The following is a 22,719-nucleotide window of genomic DNA, read 5'->3' on the forward strand; positions in this document are numbered from 1 at the left end:
AGTAATACCGTTGACACTAATCTTCGATAACTGATGAAAAATTCTTGTCATCAGTTATCATCATCATTATCATCATAGTAAGCACATACCCAGTGGACCTAGTTGCATATACCCTGTAGCCCCAGGGGTACTTATATTTAGACTACACGATCGTCGGTATCGACCCACGAAAGAGTCCAGAAACAGGTTAGAAACTGACATATTCGATACGTAAATGTGAAGGTAACTCGCCAAAGAAGAAAAAAAAAGGTTCTGTACACTTACTAGTTACAGCAAAGCACGGAATACAACACGGAAGTTGCTTAGTTTCGAACACTAGCATCGCGTACTGGCAGTGTGAGGAATTTCAAGAGAAAGATGGAAATAATATAGGCATTGCTAAAGCAAACCACAGCGAAATAAAAGTGTTGAAATGCGCCAAGAGACTCTGCTGATGATTTATTAAAACCAATAGGTTTCCTTGTCTATTTTGTACGTTTTCGTTGTGATCAGTGGTTAATGGTCGAACGTTTGCCGCCGATACAAAGGCGCCGATGTAAAGGGCGCGTGCTGTCGTGTGAGAGCTTCGGGGCGTTGGAAAGTTGAGATGCTGTGGTGGGGGAGCACTCGGGAAGGACAGCCCTCCTCTTCTGCCACCGCCCTTCCTCCTGTGAAAGCTGCGGGAGAGGAGGATGGCAGTTACCTTCCGCGCCGGCGCTTGCGCCGCGAAAGACTACACACATGACGAATATGTATAGCAACCTATACTATACCGGATACAGATGTGCTCGTTAACGGCTCTGTTAAAAAATACGCACAGAATGTACGGAATGTACTTACAGAATGACGCAATGAAACAAAAAAGAAAAAAAAACGCTTCATATATCCTTGTTGCAACAGCAAACGCCTTCAAACGCATCATTTCTTTAGTAAAGACTAATACCGTTCCAGAAGCATTCCGCTATTTCCCTACATTGGCAATTATCTTCGATGTTTTTTGCACCATTTTTCACTCACACGGTGAGAAGGTGCAATTTTCAGGTAAATCGGAGCCTTTTGACAATGAATTCCCGTTTTGTAAGAGAGTCATGGAGTCAGCCTGTAGACGTTGCAGAGATTGAAGCGCATTGTTTCACTATAGCTCTCCTGTCTCCTTCTCGCCCACGCAGCGGCTGCAAAAAGCCGCAGCATGCGAAGCCTGGGTGAGCTCTTCCCAGGAGCGTGCCACACTTGCGAACTTGCGAAACGGGCGTTGGTGGTCACCACGGGGCAGCGAAGCTTAAAGCAAGCAACGCGCTGGCGGGAGGGTGTTTTCTTCCTATGGCTTCGATGTTGATCGATCTCCGTCGTGCACAGCATGTGTGAAACACGGGCTCTAGGGTGGCGCCACCCGCTTCGCCTACTGTTGCGCAATAATAGATGACTGGTTTTTGTTTTCTAGTGTGACCTCCATTTAGAGTTTGCCTTCCTTTTATTCTTCAAGTTTATGTAATTCCTTTTCTTTTTCTCTGTTATCATGACAAAATCATACATGACATTTTTCCCTCTCTCTTAATATTTAATGGGCCTGTGGAGGTCGCCATTGCGGACGACTGCGCCCACATTTATTTGAGGGAGCCTGAGCAAACACCTCTTAGGAGGTGTTGCCTGAGTGGTTCCGGCGTGCCAAGGGTGCTGGCCGTTGGCTGAATGGTCTTCCTTCTGATCGCGCGCCGAGCCGAACGCGCGCCGAGCCGATCGCCCTCTAGTAGCGCGCAATACACAACCCCTTCCCCAGTGCGCAGCGCGATAACAAAAGGGAAGGAAAAAAATTATGCGGATCCACCGCACATTTTGGAATCTATGTGAAGCAAAGCTTTCGCGAACCCGCCGTGGTTGCTTAGTGGCTATGGTGTTGGGCTGCTAAGCATGAGGTCGCGGGTTCAAATCCCGATCACGGCAGCCGGAAACACCCTTGTACTTAGATTTGGGTACTCGTTAAAGAACTCCAAGTGGTCGAAATTATTCCTGAGTCCCCCTGGGCGTGTCTCATAATCATTTCGTGGTTTTGGCACGTAAAACGCCATAATTTTATTTTTAAGCTTTCGCGAAGTGCGTAATGAAATGCTATAAACTTGCATATTCCTTTCCTTCGGCTTTGGCGTCAAGGAAACAGGAAGGGGGGGGGGGGGGGCTCTTTTTGGAAAATCCCGCGTTGGGGGGGGGGGGGGGTAGGTGTCATAAATATGGGAATCATCATTGTCATCAACAATAAGATAGTAGCATAGCTGCGATTGGGGCCTAATGGTTAGTAAAATATGAATAAAGTATTGCGATGAAGATGGAATGCAAGTCTGCGTGTGAATCAATAATTTGGCGCCTGAAATCCCACATGTCATTGCCATCAGCTGGCAAGAACTACTGTTGTTGACCGATACCTTCGCTACCTCCTTCTCCGCTATAACTGCATCGCTATATAATTGCTACATGATTACGTCGCTACATTGCATCAGCGTGGTATGGTGCATCATTATTTGTTCACGGTGCACGCAACTTCTAACATTGAATGACAGACAAGTCCTCGCCGCGGTGTCGTTCTGCAAGGAGCAGAATTTACTCCGCGGCTTCGCAGAAGTCATGCATCAAGTTCCGCCATGCGCTGGCGTTCGACCGAGGAGCAAGACCGCTCCTCCACCCCAACCACTCGTCACTTATCCCCTTTCTTTGTTTCCTTTTTTCTTTCTTTGATCTCCTTTTTTGCGTTAGCGCTGTCAGCTGGGCTTGTGGCGGCTGCGCTTCTTGAGGTCGAACTCTGTTAGCGGCTCGAGTGACACGTCATTTTTCACAGGCCGCACCGTGACAGGTGGTATCTCGTGTTGAGACCTTCCGCTTACGGCACTCCGATCGCGGAACTTCTGGGTCCGGGTATTACAGTGGCAAAAACTAAATAGCGGCCTGGTAAATTTCTGTAATTTTGATAGTTATCTAATGCAGTCTGTCGTATGGATCAAATAGTTAAATAGCTCAAGATTGCTCTTCGTCGTATTCATGACCTAGAGCTTTCGATTCGGATACCTTTTTTTTTTTTTCGGAGGGGGGGGGGGGGGGGGGGCGGAGTTGGAGCACCACATGATGCGTGACGGGAAGAATGTGGGGAAGGGGAAGTTTAGGCTGGGTAGGCTGCATACTCACACAGACATTTCGGGGGAAGGAGGGAGCACGTACCCAGTATCGCCCCCCCCCCCCCCCCCAACTGGTACGCCACTGCCGTCGCGTGCAATGTTTTCTCCTTACGCGAACTTGTTGCTTTATGTCCAGCCTCGCGGAGTCACGAAAAGGCGAAGAAAGGACCAGGTGGTTCAAAAGATGAGTGCAGAGTTAGGATAGCAGGAAAGGCTTGCTATGGTCCTTAGTTTTCAAGTAGAGGCGCAACAAGCCAGATGGCACATCGTAGTCCGCCACATTGTATTTACCTTTCCTGCCAGTATGACTGCGTCAGGACAGATAGATCATGACACTCCTCCTCAAATGCCCCTAAGAGACCCAGTGAACTGCTCGTATCTAATATCGCGGTGTTCAAAGTTACCTGTGTTTAGGCTACGTATAGCTTCCAAGGTATAAGATCCGGGACGCCTCATCATTTTTTAGTCAGGCCAGTCTCCAAATGTCCCGCTTCGTCGTGTCGGTGCAGAGCTAAAATCAGAAGGAACGATTCACATTCAATTTTCTTTCTACGCAAAGTACCGAAAGATCTGTCAGGCTCACACTGACTCGCAGGGGTCCTTTTCTGGGAGTTGCCTGATGCGAACGGCGTAGCAAAGAAAGTGCAAGCGGGCCACCAGTGAATTCATCGATGATATGGCCCCAGTCAGTACCAGTGCCTCACCTGCACCGACTTCCGCTGACGTTGTGCATGTCGCACTGCCTAAAACCGTATTACCCTCCTGTTCCTACTGATATGTAGACGCACCGGGACGGTGCTTCTGCCGCCGGGGATAATGATACATGCATATTGCGTGCTTCTTCTGGACGATGCGCGCGGGCGCCCAGACGAAGAAGACGAACTGCTCTTTGCTCTCGAGCGGTTGGCTGAACTGGCCAGCGCTGCAGCCATCCTTTGTAAATATACTTTGTAAATAGTCTCCAGTACTTAATCTTTCGTTCGCGTAACAATATTATTATTATTATTATTATTATTATTATTATTATTATTATTATTATTATTATTATTATTATTATTATTATTATTATTATTATTATTATTATTATTATTGATCTTCTAGGATACATTACCTCTTTGATTTGCCCTCTGCGTTCTTATCCTCTGGAAACTCCCCTCCATCTTTTTCGAGTACACTGAAGTTCACGATTGCTGCAGTGCGCAGTGCGCACACTCTTTTTGTCTAAAGTAAACGTTGAAGAAAGGCGCGAAACGGTACATTGACACTCCCTGCGAAAACGAGGCAGGTACCCTGCTGTTGCGTTGGGTATATGTAGGCATCCACAAAAGTTGTTATCTCAAAGTCCCCCTGAATTTGTGCTAGCTGGCCAATGGTCATGCAATGCCAAGCCTCCTGAAAGATTGCTAGGTCGAGAACTGAAAGGTTTGATGCATGAGAAATAAGCCTGAACAAGACGGTGCCATATATAAAACGTCCCTTTATTTAGCAGCTTACGACAAACATCGCTTATTTTCTTTGAATACTAATACAAGTGCGACTAATTCGTATGACAACTCGTACGTTCCCGCTGCCGAATGTCTCACAATGAAATTATCTTATTTAAAAATTCTTGCCTAAAAGCCACTCACGAAAACACTAGGTTGCTGCCTTCTACAGGTATCACAGTGAGCGCCTTCTCTCCATTTATTTCTCATTCCTGTGCCGCTTCGGTCCTCGCAGCCTTCTTGGCCTTCCACTCTGTCATGCATTCGTTTAGCGCCTTGTGGACTTCCATCGCCGCCTTTCTTTTTTCTTCGCTATCAAGGACTTCCGCGAGCTTCTTCTCGAGCTCTTCATCTGCGATTTTTCCTTCACTATCCATCTTGACCTGTTTGGCAGCTATCATCAGCTTCTTCAGATCTTCGTCCGATAGGCGGTCCTTGTTGGCGTCCTTGGCCTTCTGACACCTGATTCGTTCCCACGAGATGGACTGTCCCATGAGGCAGTGCGAGAAGGCCTTGACGAACTTTACAGCCGCCTCTTTGTCCTTGATATCCTCCGAAGCCTGCACCTTCTCGCTCACGAAATCCTTCTTTTTCATCTCTCGCAATTCTTCCTCCTTTTTTTCCCTAAACATCCGATGCATCTCCCTCCTTGCTTGGTGGAAGATTTCTAGGGCTTTCGTCTTGTCCTCCTCGCTCACCGAGCTGCTCTCAGTGGCCTCCTTGGTGCACGCTTCCAGGTCCTCCTTTCGCGGCTTCATGCACAGGGCGAAGTGTGCTGCAAACAGCAGCAGTAGCGCTGCCGAGGTGATCGTGCGGGCTGTCATTACAATGGTCGGCCAGACGAAGATGGTCGACAAGAGACAAGCTGGGGCGCGAGCGACAGACTCCGTGACCGCACTCTGTGCTTCGGCTCCTCGGCCCAGTTCCTTTTGTACGCTGCCGGCCAAGGTCTCCTGCGCGCCGTTGTCACTCCAGGCGGGCGTGTGCACACAACCGCGCAACGTGCGCGTTTACTGCTACATTCAATTGACGCCTCTGCGCGGACGCCAGACGCCCAGCTGGGTAATCACGCCGGTTTCCCGCTCACAGCTTTCAGGAGAACGCAAGCCGAGAAAGTACCAAAAAGTATTTCCTCCCGTGACACTGTTGTGTTTCCCGTAATGGCCAGTCTAAAGCAGAGATGATCTTCATTTTGTCTTTACACTCCTGTTTCTTCCTGCTAGATTGTATCGCCTGACACTTTTATGCAGCTAATCGGATCAATCTAGCGTTGCCATTTGAACTTATGTCGCTGCAAAACGATATCTTGAGGCGCAACAACAAGAACGCTGTGCCCCGAATCTTGTAATTGTAGCGCAAACGCACAACTACTAAGTGTTAGAAACAACATCAGTTCCTGTTGAATAAATACTGATATATTAATAAATTTAAATAATATTAAGAAGAATACCAAGAAATGCTACCTCATCACGCGAAGTCCTGAATTTTCTTTCGGTTCACTAAGTTATGAGTCATGGCATTTCCATTTCCCACTAACGAAAACTCGCAATTTTGTTCACTAAATAGTCTCTCTTATCCTTTAATAACTAAACTCAAGGTTGCGTTCAAATCCATGGAAATGCAAAGGAGTACAAGGATAAGCCTTATCTATCTACTCACGACCACGGCTCCTTTTCCTAAGCTTGCTTTATCGTTTTCTGTTGACAATTTCAAGAAAGCGTCCCGTGCTGAATACTTCTTCTTTCTGGGGTTTTACGTGCCAAAACCAGTTCTGATTATGAGGCACGCCGTAGTGGAGGGCTCCGGGTTAATTTTGACCACCTGGGGTTCTTTAACGTGCACTACAACGCAAGCACACGGGCGTTTTTGCATTCCGCCTCCATCGAAATGCGGCCGCCGCGGCCGGGATTCGATCCCGCGACCTCGTGCTCAGCAGCGCAACGCCTTAGCTGACTGAGCCACCCCGGCGGGTCGTGCTGAATACAAAATGCAAGCGAAGTATGTCCAAGCTCCAACATATGCCACCTGTAAATTTGCAGCATCACACATTGTATCCGAGTGCTCTAAATATGGCTACGTTGATCAGCTTTCAATCGGCTCCTCGTGCTTCTGATTGCGCAATGCATTACCCTGCACGGCGGGTAAAACGATATCTGCAAAACGATATCTTGAGGCGCAACAACAAGAAAACAGGGAGCTGTCTACCCTGCACGGCGGGTAAGGGAAAGGGGCAGCAAAAAGAGGACAAAAGGTAGAGAGAGAGAGCACTGCGTGCATGCGAGAAGATGCACAGGAGGAGTATTACCTCTCACTCAGGATGGTGCGTTTCAAGAACTGCACTTGTCACTCCGCTCACGAACCTCACTGGACAGGTGCAAAAGCACAGAGGGAACTCCTAGCTACCGTTCTCGGAGAGTGAAGCCCACGATCACATGTATGTTGCCACGTATCGGGATGACATTTGAAGTTCTTGAACGTTCTTTGTAGTGACAAAGAGTTCTTTGGCATTGGCCGACGACCTTCCCTAATAATCTGTCCAGCATCTTAATTGGCTGGTGCTTGCTCTTACGAACAATTCTATCATAAAAGCTCTTGGTTGATACAAGTCCAGAATTAGTCTTGTTTTTTTTTTTTCATTTACTAAGGTGTAATATATAACTGAAGATATGGAAGGATGCCCGCATGCACAATAGTGTAAGGGACCTTCTGTCAAATACTTGACAAAACAAGTAACTTTAATAATCAGGGGCACGGCCATTTCCCCATCCATTGTACACCCATGGTAGTATAGCTAAGTTATTGCATAGGCATCATGCCGCACCACAACTGTCTTTCGGATAAGTTGCGAGCAAAACGTGGCCGCCCACTGCATAAGCAATCGAGGCCGATCGGTGATCGCGTGCGCAACGCCGGACACAGGAGAAAAAAAAATGCCTTGGGCGCCTGAATTTTCCAAGCTGTATCCTCACTGGTCGTCACTGAAGGGAAAGCAGGAGCTGTACAAAGTGGGCGGGTATTTGTCGGCGGCCGTGAACGATTCAGCATAAGCACCTGAATTGACGTCTGCGGGCAGCTGGGCAATTTCTTCCATGTTAATGTACCAAGCCTTTTACCCGTAACAAGCGACTTATATCAAAACAGGAAAGCAAAAAGATGTTCGTTTGCCTTTCACGCCCCCGCAGTTCCTGCCGTGATCAGTGCATTCATTTCGTAGTACTTTCCTTGCGTGTCGACATAAGCCGCCATGGCCGTTGAAGCTAGCGTATACGCTTTTTTTATGTCAGGGCTAGAGCGACTTTCTATGTTGCTTTTTTGCAGTTCCCCAGAAGGGTTCTTGGACAGGATCTTTGCTTCTCGCTCACGTCTGCTCGCTTCACTATAGAAGGAAAAAATGCCCACTGGTTGCTTAAATTTTGAAATATTTTGCTGTGTAAAGTAGTTCACTTGGCACAGCGCTAATATTAATGAGAAATCATCAAATTCAACATGTAGTGCTAGTAAAATGTAATAATGGGAGTCTGGTATGCTTCAGCTCAATAAGTATTTTGTATTTTAGTTCCCGCGAAGATCGTACTGAGGAATTGCTTTTCGTGCGCAGCTCGAAGTGCTTAAGTGGTGTGGCGGTGCGTGGCACTAGTATATCTCGTAAGGATATTGACAGTCATTTTGAACGAACAGATTTGAGAGCCCATCGCCTCTCAAAAACACAAAAAACAATGTAGCCGTACAGGAGGTCTCCTTTTGCCTACAAGTTTCTGTTAAATGTTTTCTGAGGTAATAAATCAGCAACCTTGATATTTATCGTTGAATTCATGGTGTCTACATGACTCGTAAAGGCCCAACCGCATGCACGCGATATTCAAGCGACAGCGACAAGCGACGCGACAGGCACACCCTGTCGCGCTGTCGTGTCGCGAAGTAGATACGAGCAGTGTCAAATGATGATTAAGAAATTCCAGCTATCTTAACACAAGCACTGCAGACAAATTTCACAGCCGTAATCCATTTCCCGTGGTATTATGCCGTGGTTTTCTACGACGTGGGCCAATTTATAAACGCAGATAGCTGTGTCAGTCTGTCTCTGGCAACGTCGCCACGCCCACTTCAATTAACGCCCAGGAAGATTATCTACCTGGAGCAGGCCAAAAGCCATGCCCTAACCTAGGCGATCTCTCCCGGACGTGGTGTGTCGAAACACTCGGTATGAAAGAACACGCGCTAACATGGCGAATATTATGTCAGGCGCTAATAATCACGAAACCGCCATCACAGTGGCATATTGGAATACATGTAGAGGACGAATGTTTGTGAGACTTGGTCAGCTGTATGAAAATCTTGTCGACGTGCTGCGTGCAAGTGTGCTCAGGGCGAGTTGCTTAACAAAAACAAGCTCGTTGAGCTTGTATGAGGGATCTTCTACTATGACGTACAGCACCCATTTCTATGGAACTGGTTTAAAAGATGAAGCTAGCAGAATGGCTATGTAAGCGTGTCACGCAAGTACCGAAAGAATGACATAGCACAGCTTTTATTTTTAAACACGATAGTCTTTTTTGGGCTACCTAAACGCGAAAAACTTAGTCTGTCTGTCAGTCTGTCACTTGATTCAACCGCCCGGCCAAAGCCAAGCATGAGGAGAGGAGGTGCAGAGAGAAAACGAAATAGAGACAGACAAAGCGCGAGAGTAATAAAAAAATAAAATAACCTTTCAAGGCTAGGCGGGATTCGAACTCGGGTACCCATGCTTCGGAGGCGAGCGTCATAATCATACACCCACGCTTGTAGAATATGCATTTATGGGAACCGTATGATTGCGTCATACCAGCGATTCTAACAGAACTTGCTATGGGTGAGAGAAAGAGAGAATGAGAGCGAGAGAGAGATACATTTAAAGAAAGAGAGAGAGAGAAACACAGATAGAGAGAAAGAGAAACACAGATAGAGAGAAAGAGAGAGACAGAAAGAAATGAAAAATGATACCCTGCAAATGAAAAAAATCAATGCGTTAGAATTGCTGTCGAAGAGACACTACGCGTTAAAAACAATCCGACTGAAGCCGCGGCTCTGTAGCCGGCTTTAAGCGAACAGTAATAAAAGGTCCCAAAAGATAGCGCGAGAGCAGGGCGAACGCGGGAAATTTGAGTTGAATTCAGCAAAACCTCCATTGCATCCATCATGGGAGGAGTGAGAGGGAAGGGGAAGAGCGTGAGGGGTGGGAGGGAGGAGAAGAGAGGGTGTTACGCATCAGGGGTGGCAGAAGGCTATCGTCTTTCGACGTCATTTGCAGCGAAGCAAGCAGACATTTGGCCAATTTGGCCAATTTTTTTTCGTCTCATATCAGGCAGGCATGTATAATGCCCTTGTATTAAGGTCAGCCATCCGAAAAATTCCCACATAGATAACGTATGCAACGCGTACCAAATCAGAAGTCTTAACGAGCAAATGCGTGGTAATTTATACGGGACCGCGGCTCGCATAAGCTACAGCGGCTTGGCCAATCGCTGTTCGTGATTTGCCGGTGGGTGCGTTTCTCTGAAACCAAAGCGCGTACTGCTGTCCCATACGGCGCAGAGTTCATGCTTGGGTGGCAGCTGCGCGGAGGCCGCTCAATTAATTGCCACAGTGCACAGCGGGGGGTCACAATGTGATCTGTGCCGTGTGCGGCCAGAGACAAATGACGGCGCAGCCTCCTTTGACTCCGCGCAGTAGAATGCAGGTGTGCTGGCGCGGAGGTGAGGCCATTGTGGTGGAATGGACGGGACGACAGCGCGCAGGCCATTTGCCGCCGCGCTCCCCTTTCGAGCGGACATCCTGGAGAGACGGCTTCCGTCTCAGCCTGGCCCACAGCGGCCTCGTCTAAGGAACGGTGGCAGCTCCGCTTATGCGGCACGCGCGCAATCTCGACCAGCGCCTGTTCGACAGGCACTCGTTCAAACGCCGGCTCAAGGAGAAGGGCCCCACGTGAATTACTTGCCACATCGATCGCGGGCTGTGCGAGGGTGAGAGACAGAGTCGCTGCCTTTTCCGGATCCTAGAGGGGCCTTGGCGTTTTCGTGCTTCGATTAGCTACTGAGGGCATTGAGGCGCTGCCTCGAGCTCGCGTCATCGTACCCATACGACACGCATTAATGGCACACAGTACGCGGCAGCATACGCACTCTCGGTCGGTATAGTGTGAGGATTCCTATTCCTCAGTTCTATTCCTTTTTTATCCTCCACCGCTCACGGCCGGCCGATCCCGGTGATGAGGTGAGCGGAACTCCGTTCGTACAAGTGACGAAGCGCGAATAGGATGGGCATTGGAATAGCGCTGTTACATTATCCCGCAGCCCTATATTGTGAGAAATGCAGGGACGAAGCTGAAAGCGCCATGATTTGATCTTCTTGGCAAAACATCTTAAGAAATACTGTATGCCTCCGGTCCTTTTACTTCGACTTTCGCTGTTCATTTCTGAAGATCTATTTCCTTATCACGTTCATTTCATGCTCATTCATTTCATTTCCTGCTGTACCAATGAGGCCAAACCTTAGCGCTTTAAAATTACATTTCAAATACAGGACTGCACAGTCCGTTTCTGTCCTCCGGTTGAACTTGCACCATATGTTTCTTAAGATGTTAAAACCTAAGAATAAAGAGAGCGCTGTTGTCTCTATTTTTGTGAGTAACTGTTTGTGCCATATTAAACTCCGTTTTAGAGAGCTCTTGTTCGTCCCAAATGCAGTACTTTCACTCTACGTGTGTTCAGTCAGAGTGAGCATACCATTGGGGATGCGCCAGAACTCTGTAAATATGGAGGTAAATATGGGACAAGCAGTTACTCACGAGAGAAAAGTACATAGCGCCCCTTTGTTCGTAGAGTCTGCTTTGGGTAGAAGACGTAGAATCCGGCACGCCGCGGGCTTGATGCTGCTACGTTACGCAGAAGTGTCGTGGGTATATCTACGCATGCGCCGCACCAGGACCACCGGATGTGCTGAATGCTCCGTGTACTCCAACTCTCCACCAGGCTCTCTCCTGGCAGCTTGCCTCCACAGCAAATTACGCGACGGCAAGTGGTTGTTGCGACCATTGTGTGTTTTATGCTAGCGTGAGAGACGCTATCCTAAAGCATCTGTCTCGTGCGGGTAACGTTAACGAAGTGCAAGACCAAGCATGAGATTGGACAATTTGCTCGAATGATCAAGTCATATTATAATAGTCTAATATTGGGGTCGAGCTGCATAACATACTCGTACTATTCCGGGTCGCAGCAGACAACGCAGCCAAGCACAGTTTCGTGGATTTCACGCGTGCCCAGTTCTTTTCTTCTATTTTCTTCTTTCTGGGGTTTTACGTGCCAAAACCAGTTCTGATTATGAGGCACGCCGTAGTGGAGGGCTCCGGATTAAGTGCCCAGTTCTTTTGAAGTGCCCTCCAAAGTATACCGCGAATGATGGGAAATGACACGCCGTCTTCAATCCAGTTTCTGCTATTCAGTGATTCTGGTGAACCTCCACGCGATGTGTTTATGCTGCTGAATATTCATACTTTATCGCAAAACAATGTGCCACGAGTATGCCGGAAGCGAATGTTTGACACTTCTTTTTTTTTTTTTCTTTGTGGCGAGACATCATGATATGTGCGTAATGTGTGCCGTGCAGCTACAACCGCTATGTTGGATGCGTCCGTTAGAAGGTTTCCTCTCCTCACTAGAGTTTTGAGAGTGTCTGTTCGTCGCAGTTTTTGACCCTGTTAATGTTCTATGTCCTTAGGTTTTGACTTTCTCGTGTATTACAAAGGGAAGGAAAAGGTATTAGGGTGGGCTTGGTATGGTGTTGGCTCGCTCAGCTGCGCGCAACTGACACAAAATGTAATTCTAGTGCGGAGTGATTTTTTGGTACCCTTTCGTTGGTATCAATTAGGCTCAATGTCTTACATCAGTTTGAGCCAAAGAAAAGTCCGCAACAGTACCGCTATATATAAGGGTGTCTTTTAAACAGCGAAGCTGGTTAAGCCAGCCGTAATTTGTGGTGTGTATCAAGAAACTAACAAGAAAGAATAAAATTAACTTTATTGCCGAGGCGGGATTCGAGCCCGGGTACCCCCAGTCCCAAGGCGAGCGTCGTAGCCACTATAGGCTATACAGCCACGCTTGCAGAACATGCATTTATGCGAACCATACGATTGCTTTCGAGCGTCGTCGTCTTCGTCCACAGCTGGCGCGTTCGTACGCTCGTGCTCTGCGAGGTGAAGAGGTTTTGCGCGCTATGAGAGAGAGAGTGAGAGACGCATTCACGGAGCGGGTCTCCTGGAACGCGATGTCGGTGTTGCAAGCTGCGCTATGCAACGCGCATCGACGGCCGTAAGTCCGAGACGCGCGCAATGAAATTATCATCATCATGAGTAATAAGATGAAAAGTTCGCGCGCACTTCCAGAAAATGCTGGGCTACGATCGCCCAGCTTCGCTGTTTCAAGCGTTGCTCGGCGGAGTGCAATGTTAAGCGTTTTTTTTTTTTAGTTTTATTTTATACTAGCTGTGCGGAGTTTTTAAAGAATCACCAGCGCCTCCCCTGTCGAGAAAATGGGGGTAAGCAAAGCTTGTCGTGTATATTTGACCTTCGTCAGGGCGTCGCCGAGTACACGACATGCCACGGTAATAAAGCATAAACGTTTATTAAATGTATACATCGAGGGAAGGAAATGTACAACGCAACGGAAGGAAAATTTGCACGAAATGGAAACAAAAGTAGAAGGAAATGGAACGAAAAGTACCACGAAATGGAACAAAAAGTAGTAGGAAAGCGAAAGGAAAGTAATAGCTAGGTCAAGTACACACACGACAACCTTCGTTTACCCCATTTTCTCGACAGGGGAAGGGCTGGTGATTTTCTTTCTTTCTCTCTCTCTTTCTCTCTCTCTTTCTCTTTTGCTCTCTTTCTTTCTCTCTCTTTCTCTCTCCGTCTCTCTCTGTTTCTTTCGTTTTTGTCCCTGGTATGTGCCATTGTCCTTCCCTTCCTTTCAACATCTTTATCTCGTTGTTCGCCCCTCCCCTGACACTGCGCCTTGTGCTATTGGGCAGCAGAAATAAGCGTCATTTTCTTCTTCAATAAAATCACTACTACTACTTGCACCCTTTTTGCACTATCACCAGGATCGGCCCACTTTTCAGCGTGACACCACCACAACCACCGCCTCCGAAACTTAATGTGAGCCTAAACATTTAGGAGGAAAAACATTTATTAAGAGAGAAAAAAACAAAAAAAAACAAGTGTTGGGAGGTGCCCTCAGTCCAGGGCTCCTGCGGCTCTTGCTGTCTCCCGGGCGCGCCGCACCAGTTGATGCTGGTCACGAGGGTCCGAGCTAGTCAGCACGGCCTCCCACTGCTCGGGTGTGGGGTTGGATATATGCGGGGCTACCTGTATTTTGGGGCATGTCCATGTGGTGTGATATAAAGGGGGCATTTGTACGAGTACAGTGCAGGGTACCCTGTATTGCGTGTAATCTGCTTAAATGGGGGTATGTGTTGGTTTGTAATTGTCGCCATGCTACTGCGTCTTCACGTGAGAGGGTCTTGTGTGGGGGTGGGTATTGTCGTCTGTTCAATCTGGGGTGTACTAATATGGCGTTGTATTGTAAAGGTACAGGCTCCATAGATGCGGCCGTATCCTAAAATCTTCGCTAAAAATCGCCGATGGCATATAGCACAGCTCTAGTTCGTGAGATGGTTTACTCGAAGAGGCGGACATTACTAACACGAGGAATCAAAATGCAAAATTGATGAATAAAGAAAATTTCACTAATTACTTTACGGCACATACTGCTGTATCCGGTGAGTGCGAAAGTCGTAACCAACCAATTCTGAGGATGACACCAGTTTTGAGATATTCATTTCCAAAGTGTGCGACGAAACAGATTGGTGTCCCAGCTATTTCTGTTCTTGTTCTTGGCCATATTGGTTGCTTTTTTTTTACGTGTTTTTACAACTTACAATCAATTAAGTGGCTATTTGAGTTTGTATTGTGTCTCTCTTTTTCTTCACATTGCCACCTTCTCTGCAGGGAAGAATGAGCTGAGGGCGCAGAAGTTCGACCTTCGTTGGTCGTGGATCTCGCTGGCCCATGAGCGGTACATCGTCAATGAGACCGACTCGCACCTAGTGGTGACACTTCGCAGGAGAGGATACCTGGGAGAGACGGCATTCGTCGGTGCGCACACTTCGTTGCTAATGGAGCGAATGGCGGCTGCTATCTCGGGCTCGCATTTCCCCTCCTTTCGTGTGTGCTCGCCTTCCTGACGAAGGCGTACAGAAGTATTGCTCTCTTATGTCAAATCGTAAACTGCGGTTACTGAACTCCGGACATAACGAAACGAGGTTAAGGTTTTGATGCCAGTGCCACTGGTGGTGCCTTTGAAAAGGTGGAATCGGTGTAATTACAGAGCGCAGCTAATTTTGGAACGGGAAGGGCTTCTGTCGCATCTTGACGTGTAAACTTTAAATGAAGTGCACAAATGACGGGAAGGCAAACACAGACTAAAGCTCTCCTGAAAACTGTGTTTTAACATGCGCTTCACCTATCGATAGGCTTGCGACGTGTATAAGTAAACAAAGAGACTGTGCTTCTTTGCTACAACTTCTGCGCAACCTTCTAGATGTGTGCCACTAACATCTAGGCTCTACATCCACAACCTACCTCTTTTAAAGTGGCTTTTTCCTCGATAATTTCTTGTCTGCGATTGTATTCGTAAGCCGTGATGCAATTTACTACATTTAGGCAAAGGCTGCTTGCATTCACAAGCGTATCTTGCGCGCACCTTGTCCACTTTGTCGATGTCGTTTAGTGCTTGCACTCACAGGAGAAAAATTAAATCAAATGGTAGTGTCGGTCCAGTTTAGCAAAAAATATACTGTTTCACCTTCGCTTATTATTTTTAGAGCCCAACACACTTTATAGTCTCGCCATCACTCTTTCAAGTTTTTTTTTTTTTTTTTGCGTTCCCTTTCTTTGCTGCGAATTGTTCCGCGCTTTGGCTTTATAGGTTTGGACGTAATTCACTGTTACATTTCGCGTACTGACTATTCGAGGAACAGACAAACAATCTAATGGAGTTCGAAACAAACGGGTCGAGAATGAGTCCTGCGTGCTCCTTGTAAGCTAGCTTTTTTTTGCATCAGCTAGCGTATTTTGTGCTTTTGTTTTCTCTATCTTGGCTCCTTCGTAACCTGTCACAGGGATCTCGGCGCGAAACCTGAGCGCCCGCCAAGGCACGGACTTCAGCGCGTCGTACGCCCGTCAGGTGCAGTTCAACCCGGGCCAGGCCGAGGCTGAATGGCGGCTGCGGCTGCTGGACGACGCGTCCTTCGAGCGCCGCGAGGAGTTCCTCGTGGTGCTGGGACAGGCGCTCATGGCGGCCACCGAGTCTCCGGACAGCGCTCTGGTCTCCTTGCACGACGCAGAGGACGGTGCGCCCCAGTAAAATATGGCCTCTTCTCTATCCCTCTCTTTATCATGCACCCGCAAAGGATTTCCTACTCGCAGCCATTTTTTGTATGACCGCAAGGAACTTGAGGGGACGTAAGCCATCCATCGAAAGAACTACCTAGTTCGTTTCGCTTACTCAAGCACGGTCACCGCAGTGTTCTCAATGGCATGCCAGAATTGGGCCTCGGTGTAGAAAGTGTTTGGCTCGTGTTGGTATAGCTGGTCACGTTGACCCGTGAACGTATTTTATACATAAGGTAAATCACATGTTGGGTGAGACACAGAAAACAAATAATGTGTTCAGCCCCGTTGGCCTCCTCCTCACTGTTCTTGCGTCGTCAAAGCAAAATAAGAAAAGGCAATACAGGATACTCGACCAGGATTGAATCAATCCCGGACCCATGGCATGTAAGCGAAAAGCGTTCGTGTTACCTCAGCGTGCGGGTGTGTTCAACACGAAGTTAAAGGTAAACCGTGTTGGGCCCCGATATTCGTAGAACCAGCCTGAGAAAATAAAATCGGGTCATTGTTTCTAGTTAGTAGTTTGGCTAGATAATTCTGCAAGCGAAGATGCGGAAAGAGAGCAGAATGAAAAATACTTGACGGGTGTCAAGATAAAACCAAGAAATTGGCATTAATTCATTCAGGCAATAATCGCGACATAATTACTATGCATGGTCAGAAAGACTAGCAATATGGCAACTTGACATGAATCGGAGCTGACACAGCTGAAGTTTCATTTCTTGCCAGACTCCTCCTCGGAGGGAGTTCTTGTCATAAGTTTGTGCTTTCAACGCTGTTTTCATTCGGTCGTTCCAGAGCCGACGGTGTCGTTTGCCGAAACCAATGTGACCGTGTATGAGGACAGCGGAGAAGCGCTGCTGACCATCCGCAGACGCGGCGACCTCGCCATGGACACCGGCGTACTCTGCGTCACGCATCCCGGTAAGCAGTGAGACCACGCGTCTTTGAAATTGCGAGACAAAAGAGAGAGAAGCAAGAAGAAACAGTGAATTTAACTAGAAGACGCGCGCCAGGCTTTCTTCCTTGCCCTGGGCAGAGGGGATACAGGGACGAAAAGAAAAGAAGGTAAGAGAAATAGCGGCAGCTATGGCGCAGCCGTAAAGTTGCCTACCGAGTATATAAGTTGTCGCAGAGACTTCCCGACTTAATGAACTCCATTCCGTTCTCCATTGCATTCCGTTCCAATGCGGAAACGAGTAAGCTTTTGTGCATGCTATTCCGTGCCAGAGGCAGCCTTGCAATGTCGCCTCAGAGTGGGAAATCAGAGATGGCATTTGCAGCTTGAATGAAGGGTTCAGTTTATGTAGACAACACTTCGAGAGACTAGGAGATGTCCAGTTGAGTGTGCGTCATAATTTGAGCCAGGACATAAAGTTTCCATGCAGCGTCGGTTCTCGATAGGGGTACCGTACTGTTCAAGTTCCTCGTCGTTGAAGCCATCCCCGGCAATACGAGTGTTTTCTGGAAGCCACTGAAATATTATTTCGTACCTTGTATCTATAGTTTCATAGTCATGCTCTCTGATCTCATATATACCAAGTGCTTGTGAGACCTGTGGTGTAGGGTGAAAATCGCCAACTCTGAAGAACTACGTTTAAGTCGCAAAATATCGCCCATTTGAGGGGTCGCTCTTGTGCGACGTGTTTTACAGCAGTACACAGTGTAGCAAACTCTATCATCGTTGATGTTATATGGAACAGTTTAAGCTAAATGGTGATTAGTGTAGCCAGGATGACAATCGCGCCTGTTGAGCGGGGGGTCGAGATCAACCCAGTGGTATGCACTCGGTCCAATATATCTAATGTAATAATAGCAGCACGGTCTATTTTAGAAGTATTTTGGGGCGATCGGCCTTTCTCGTTATATTGGAAAAGTCAAATGTATCTCGGACTTTTACACACGTCACAAGGGAGATGAAGGTATTTATGCTGGTGTATATCCGGTGGCAGACAGCCTTAATATGATGTCGAAAATTTCTGAAAACGCAGCTTGAGGTCTTTGTAGGTTAATAGGGCCATATTGTGATCAGGAATGCGAGAAAGATGATGGTTGTGCACCGTGGGACCATCAACAGCGATTTCCCTAGCGATGCAGCAATCGCGCTTGCCGGAGATCACCCAATCCCGACATATCGTACATCGCGAGACAGAAATAAATGCCATGTGTGTATAAAGAAAGCGGCAATACCTCCGCTTGTTCTTACTTGGGATCTTTTAATATATGCTCCCTTCTCCTTTTCTTTTCCTCTGTCATTTTGTCGTTTACTTATCCAGAAGTGTTAACTCAGCAGCTTCGAACTAACTTCCGAACACCGAAGTACTTCATGACAATGTGGTATCGCGTCAGCGGCTCGTACAAAGAGTCCTTTGTAAATAATGTTGATATCTGACTCTCTTTAGCGCGTCATTTAGCAACTGATTCGTTGCTTGGAAATAAGGACAAATAAATACGATGAAACACGTGCGTTTCGATTGAATAGAGACCACAGGAAAATAGGTCAGCTCTTCTGGTGACAATAAGGGTGGCGTCTTGGTCTACTGTAGTTGTAGGTGATGGAGTTACCTAGCACCTGGTCTTGCAGGGCATGTACGCCTTTAACTCTTGACTTGTTACTGAAGAAAGCACCGCAAACACATGACTCTTGGCCGTCTCTCACCCTAACAGGGACGGCCTCGGGTACCCAGCCGTCACCGTTGGAATCCTACTCGGACTACGTGGCCAGACCAGCGAACCCAAGTAGCCTTGTGCGCTTCCGTACTGGGGAAGCCGAGAAGACATGTCGCGTTGCCATCATCGACGACTCCCTCTTCGAAGAGGCCGAGAACTTCACCGTCAGCTTGGTTTCGCCGCAGAACGGCCGGGTCGGAAAGAACGGCTCCATGGTCGTCACCATCGCTGCTGACCCCAGAGATGGTCTGCTCAGACTTTCTGTCTAAAGCCTCCATTTTTACTGCGCACTAAAATCTGAATTATAGAGAAAAGTGATTTATATTTGGTTTATTGCGAACAATATTTCTGAAAACATCAAGGCCAAACTGCCTACGCAAGGCGCACGGCGCGCGCAGACGACTCCCCAAGGGTGTCCTGTGTTCTTTTCACCCGTCGTTTGTGTGCGCTTTGCAAGCTTCACATATCAAACCACATCAAGCCTTCCAGCTCATTGTGATGTCAGTGTTGCCTTGCAGTGTGAGGTCGCGGTGGCCGCATTTCGATGGGGGCAAAATACCAGAACGTCTGTGCACGTAAATTCAGGTGCACGTTCAAACCCCAGATGGTCAAAATTAAACCGCAGCCCTCTACTGCTGCATCCCTCATAGCACACTTAACACACAAGTTTCGGGATATTAACTCCCAAAGTTATTTTTCTTTGTTTCTTTGTATTGCGTACGCCACCTATATTATTAATTTGTTATGCTACGATATTTTTATCGCATGTGGCAAATAGCGCAATTCCGCTTCTTCAAGAGGATTACTTGAAGAGTCAGACATTGCTTGCGTGACAAATTGCAAAGTTCTATTAGGTGATGAACAGTATTCTACCAATTACTTTTTGAAGACAAGGTCCTTTTAGCTGACTTCAGACGGGTTCGGCGTATCTGGCTATCATGTAACCACTTCCAGAAAGAAGCCGTTGGTTGGGTGACTAGTCATGTGAACACGGTATCAAATTGTACCTCTCCATCCCGAAAACACGTAGCAATAGTCAGCAACTAATGATATAGTCAAAAAGAAGCATAATTAGCTCGTCCGTTGCCTTTCAATGCAGTGCCTTACTTCTACTTCGAGAAACCCAACTACGAGGTGGACGAGAGCGCGGGAAGCTTCGAGGTAACCGTGCTCCGAGATGGCCCAGACCTGAGCATTGCCTCGTCCGTTACGGTGCGCTCGAAGCAGATGTCTCCACCGAGTGCTCAAGGTGCGCGTTCCCAATTGCCCTTCAACTTCCACTTTCACTTATTATTGCGATAGCAATTATATGGACACTCCAAAGCAGATTTCTGCCGTCGGCGTCGCCGTCGCCGTGAGGTTCCGTATGACGTCAATGGAGATGAAATCGTCGCCGCGCGCCGAACGCTGTATGTGCGAGTGAAAGGGCGCGAGGGACGCGCGCTTTCACGGGGAGTGAACGCACGGCGGAGAACAAACGCGCGTTCTGCGCCGTGCTCCCTTAAGGGCTGCAGAAGTAGGCGTCTCTTTCCTCCTTTACAATCACCATATATGGAGAGCAAACGCGCCTTCTTCCAACGCGCGAAAGGCCGTGGGAGGGGGGGGGGGGGAGGGGGAGGGAGGGGAGGCGACGTTTAGCTGCGGCACCAAGTGCCTATTTATATCAGAGGCTCCGGCAACAGTCCCCAACGCCGCACGCATTTTGTGCGAACGCGGGCAAAACGCCGATGGCGTCGACAACAGTTCTGCGTGTTGCCGATGCTGCTGCATGTCCAAGTTTATACAGCTGATAAAGCTAATATCATTACTCCGTATAGCTCTCTACAAGTTTGTTATCGCAATTGATGCTTCGCCTTTCAGGTGAAACTGCGACAACTTTTTAAGCTGTATCTAGGCGGACGATAAATTTATGGCTTTATTTTAGGGTTATCTGTAAGATGGCATTCTAAGTGCCTGTTTTACAGTGTGAAGCAATGCCACCGTCTTCTTTTCATACTGAAGAATGTAATTTATTTTGAATGTAAAAACCACGAACTACTTTGATGCTTGAAAATCAAAATGTGGTCTAATATAATACGCCAGCAGCAACAGCACCCGCAGCTTTAGGGGCATAACAGTGCTAGAAAAGCCCGTTAGCTTTAAAATCGTGCGCAGGCATCACATCACTCTTGAACTGGCGTGACGAGAGAATAAATGCAAGAGAAAGTAATCGCAGCTACGCCTATATCGTTCTAAACTGTCTGTTCCGCTGCGCGCGGCGTCTGCTTCGGCAGCCGGCAGCGACTACATCGCAGTGGGCGAGCTGGTGCGCTTCCCGAGCGGCTCGACATCGCAGACGGTGGAAGTGGTGCTGCTCGACGACTACGGCCAGCCCGACCTGGAGTTCATCGAGACCTTCCAGCTGGTGCTGCGCGCTCCCGTCAACGGGACAGTCGGCACTCCGGGCACCGCTGTCGTCTCCATCAACGACACGCTGTCCGACGGTATGCGCGTGCCACGCACTCGGCGTCGGGGAACTACGTTACTTTCCGTCGTCTATCGCTCCGCATCCCGTAACGATAATTAAGGGTTATTAACGTTATCTAAGAAAAGCCGCAATTTATTGTTTGATAAGGTGCGTTTAGTCTAACCAGGATAGCATACGGGGAAGCAAGCGTACATACATGCAAGATAGTATGCCGCACACAGCGTAAATGGGCCTGTTTCTTGGCCGCAGCAGCGTTCGCAAGCAGAGCACTGAGCAACATATTAGCAGCAGATAAAAAGCATTCTGCGCTATGCTATTCCATGCTGTCGAGGCGATAACTAACAGTTGTGTTGGCACTTATCTGAATTTTGTACGGCTTAAGCAAAAGGCGGCGCACGAGTCTGTACCCTTATACCACTGCCCTAGGAGCGATCGTGTTTCACGGCGCGTTCGTTGCTGCCTGTCACACAGCAGGGTCTTGCATGGCAATGGTGCAGTGCCGAAGATGTTCTTCCTGGAGGAGGAGTACGTTGTGGATGAAGAGGCCGGCTCGCTCTCGGTGCCCGTGGCGCGCACGGGCGATACCAGTCAGCGCTCCTCGGTACGCTGCTACACACGCCAGGGGTCCGCAACAGTTGACCTAGACTTCGAGGAGAGGCCCAACACCGACCAGTCGCTGATCGTCTTTGAGTCTGGTGAGCAGGGCCTCGGTGTAGTTCGCTGCATCACGAGCTGCACTGATTCCTCGACGCCAGTGACCTTCGTATGCTAAAGGGGAAATGAACGCGGGATATACGGAAGACGTATTGGCTCCCAGATAAAGACGGTTAGGATTTGACGCCGATTTATCGACTTCGTGCGTTGGGGTTATACAATTACGTATGCTCATAATGTTTTGTAAAGTATAAAGGAAAACTGAAAATACAGACATCATATTTTTGTAAACATACAGGAATGATACAATGCTTCATTTGGCGGGTGTGGAGATGGCTGGGTTTGAACCAGGGTGTGGAACCGGAATAATTACTGGGGCCGATTTCACAAAGCTTTTCGTTTGTAAGCGCTCTTCTGCCATTGGCCGGCTGTCTTTGCTAATGATATGCCCAGCACCAGGATTGGCTGGAATTTGCTCTTACGAACACTGCTATGCGTAAGAGCCTTTTATGAATGGTTCAGGTTCGGGTTCAGAGAGCTCCGATTTCGTCCCGGTTCCTGTTCGGAGAAATAAAGATTTATAATGGTTTGCGAACCGGCTCAGCCCAGTAAACTTTATCCTGTCCCATGGCGAAATGCTGCAGAGTGGTAATGACTTTTCCGCATGGCACATGCGCAGGCTTTGTCAGGAGGTAGAAGAAATGCGATTTCTGGCACATGGTAGATAAAAAATGAATGTTTTTATTGAATATCAATTAAGTTTAATGTTTTACAGCCATACTTGTACAAGAAGACGGTCATCTTTGGCAGTGTCGTCACCAG

The 22,719-nt window shown here is 47.9% G+C and overlaps 1 protein-coding gene across 1 annotated transcript in view; it reads left to right on the forward strand.

Annotated features, from left to right (window-relative positions):
• The window catches only part of LOC119448097 (FRAS1-related extracellular matrix protein 2-like), a 219,057-nt gene that overhangs the window by 157,989 nt on the left and 38,349 nt on the right, over positions 1-22,719 (forward strand). Inside the window, 7 exon segments of the mRNA XM_049665130.1 lie at positions 14,664-14,810; positions 15,836-16,066; positions 16,905-17,030; positions 18,774-19,022; positions 19,876-20,025; positions 21,050-21,259; positions 21,741-21,938. Coding sequence (XP_049521087.1) covers positions 14,664-14,810; positions 15,836-16,066; positions 16,905-17,030; positions 18,774-19,022; positions 19,876-20,025; positions 21,050-21,259; positions 21,741-21,938 — 1,311 coding nt within the window.

This window comes from Dermacentor silvarum, chromosome 4 (assembly GCF_013339745.2).
Source record: "Dermacentor silvarum isolate Dsil-2018 chromosome 4, BIME_Dsil_1.4, whole genome shotgun sequence".
NCBI classification, from domain to species: Eukaryota; Metazoa; Arthropoda; class Arachnida; order Ixodida; family Ixodidae; genus Dermacentor; species Dermacentor silvarum.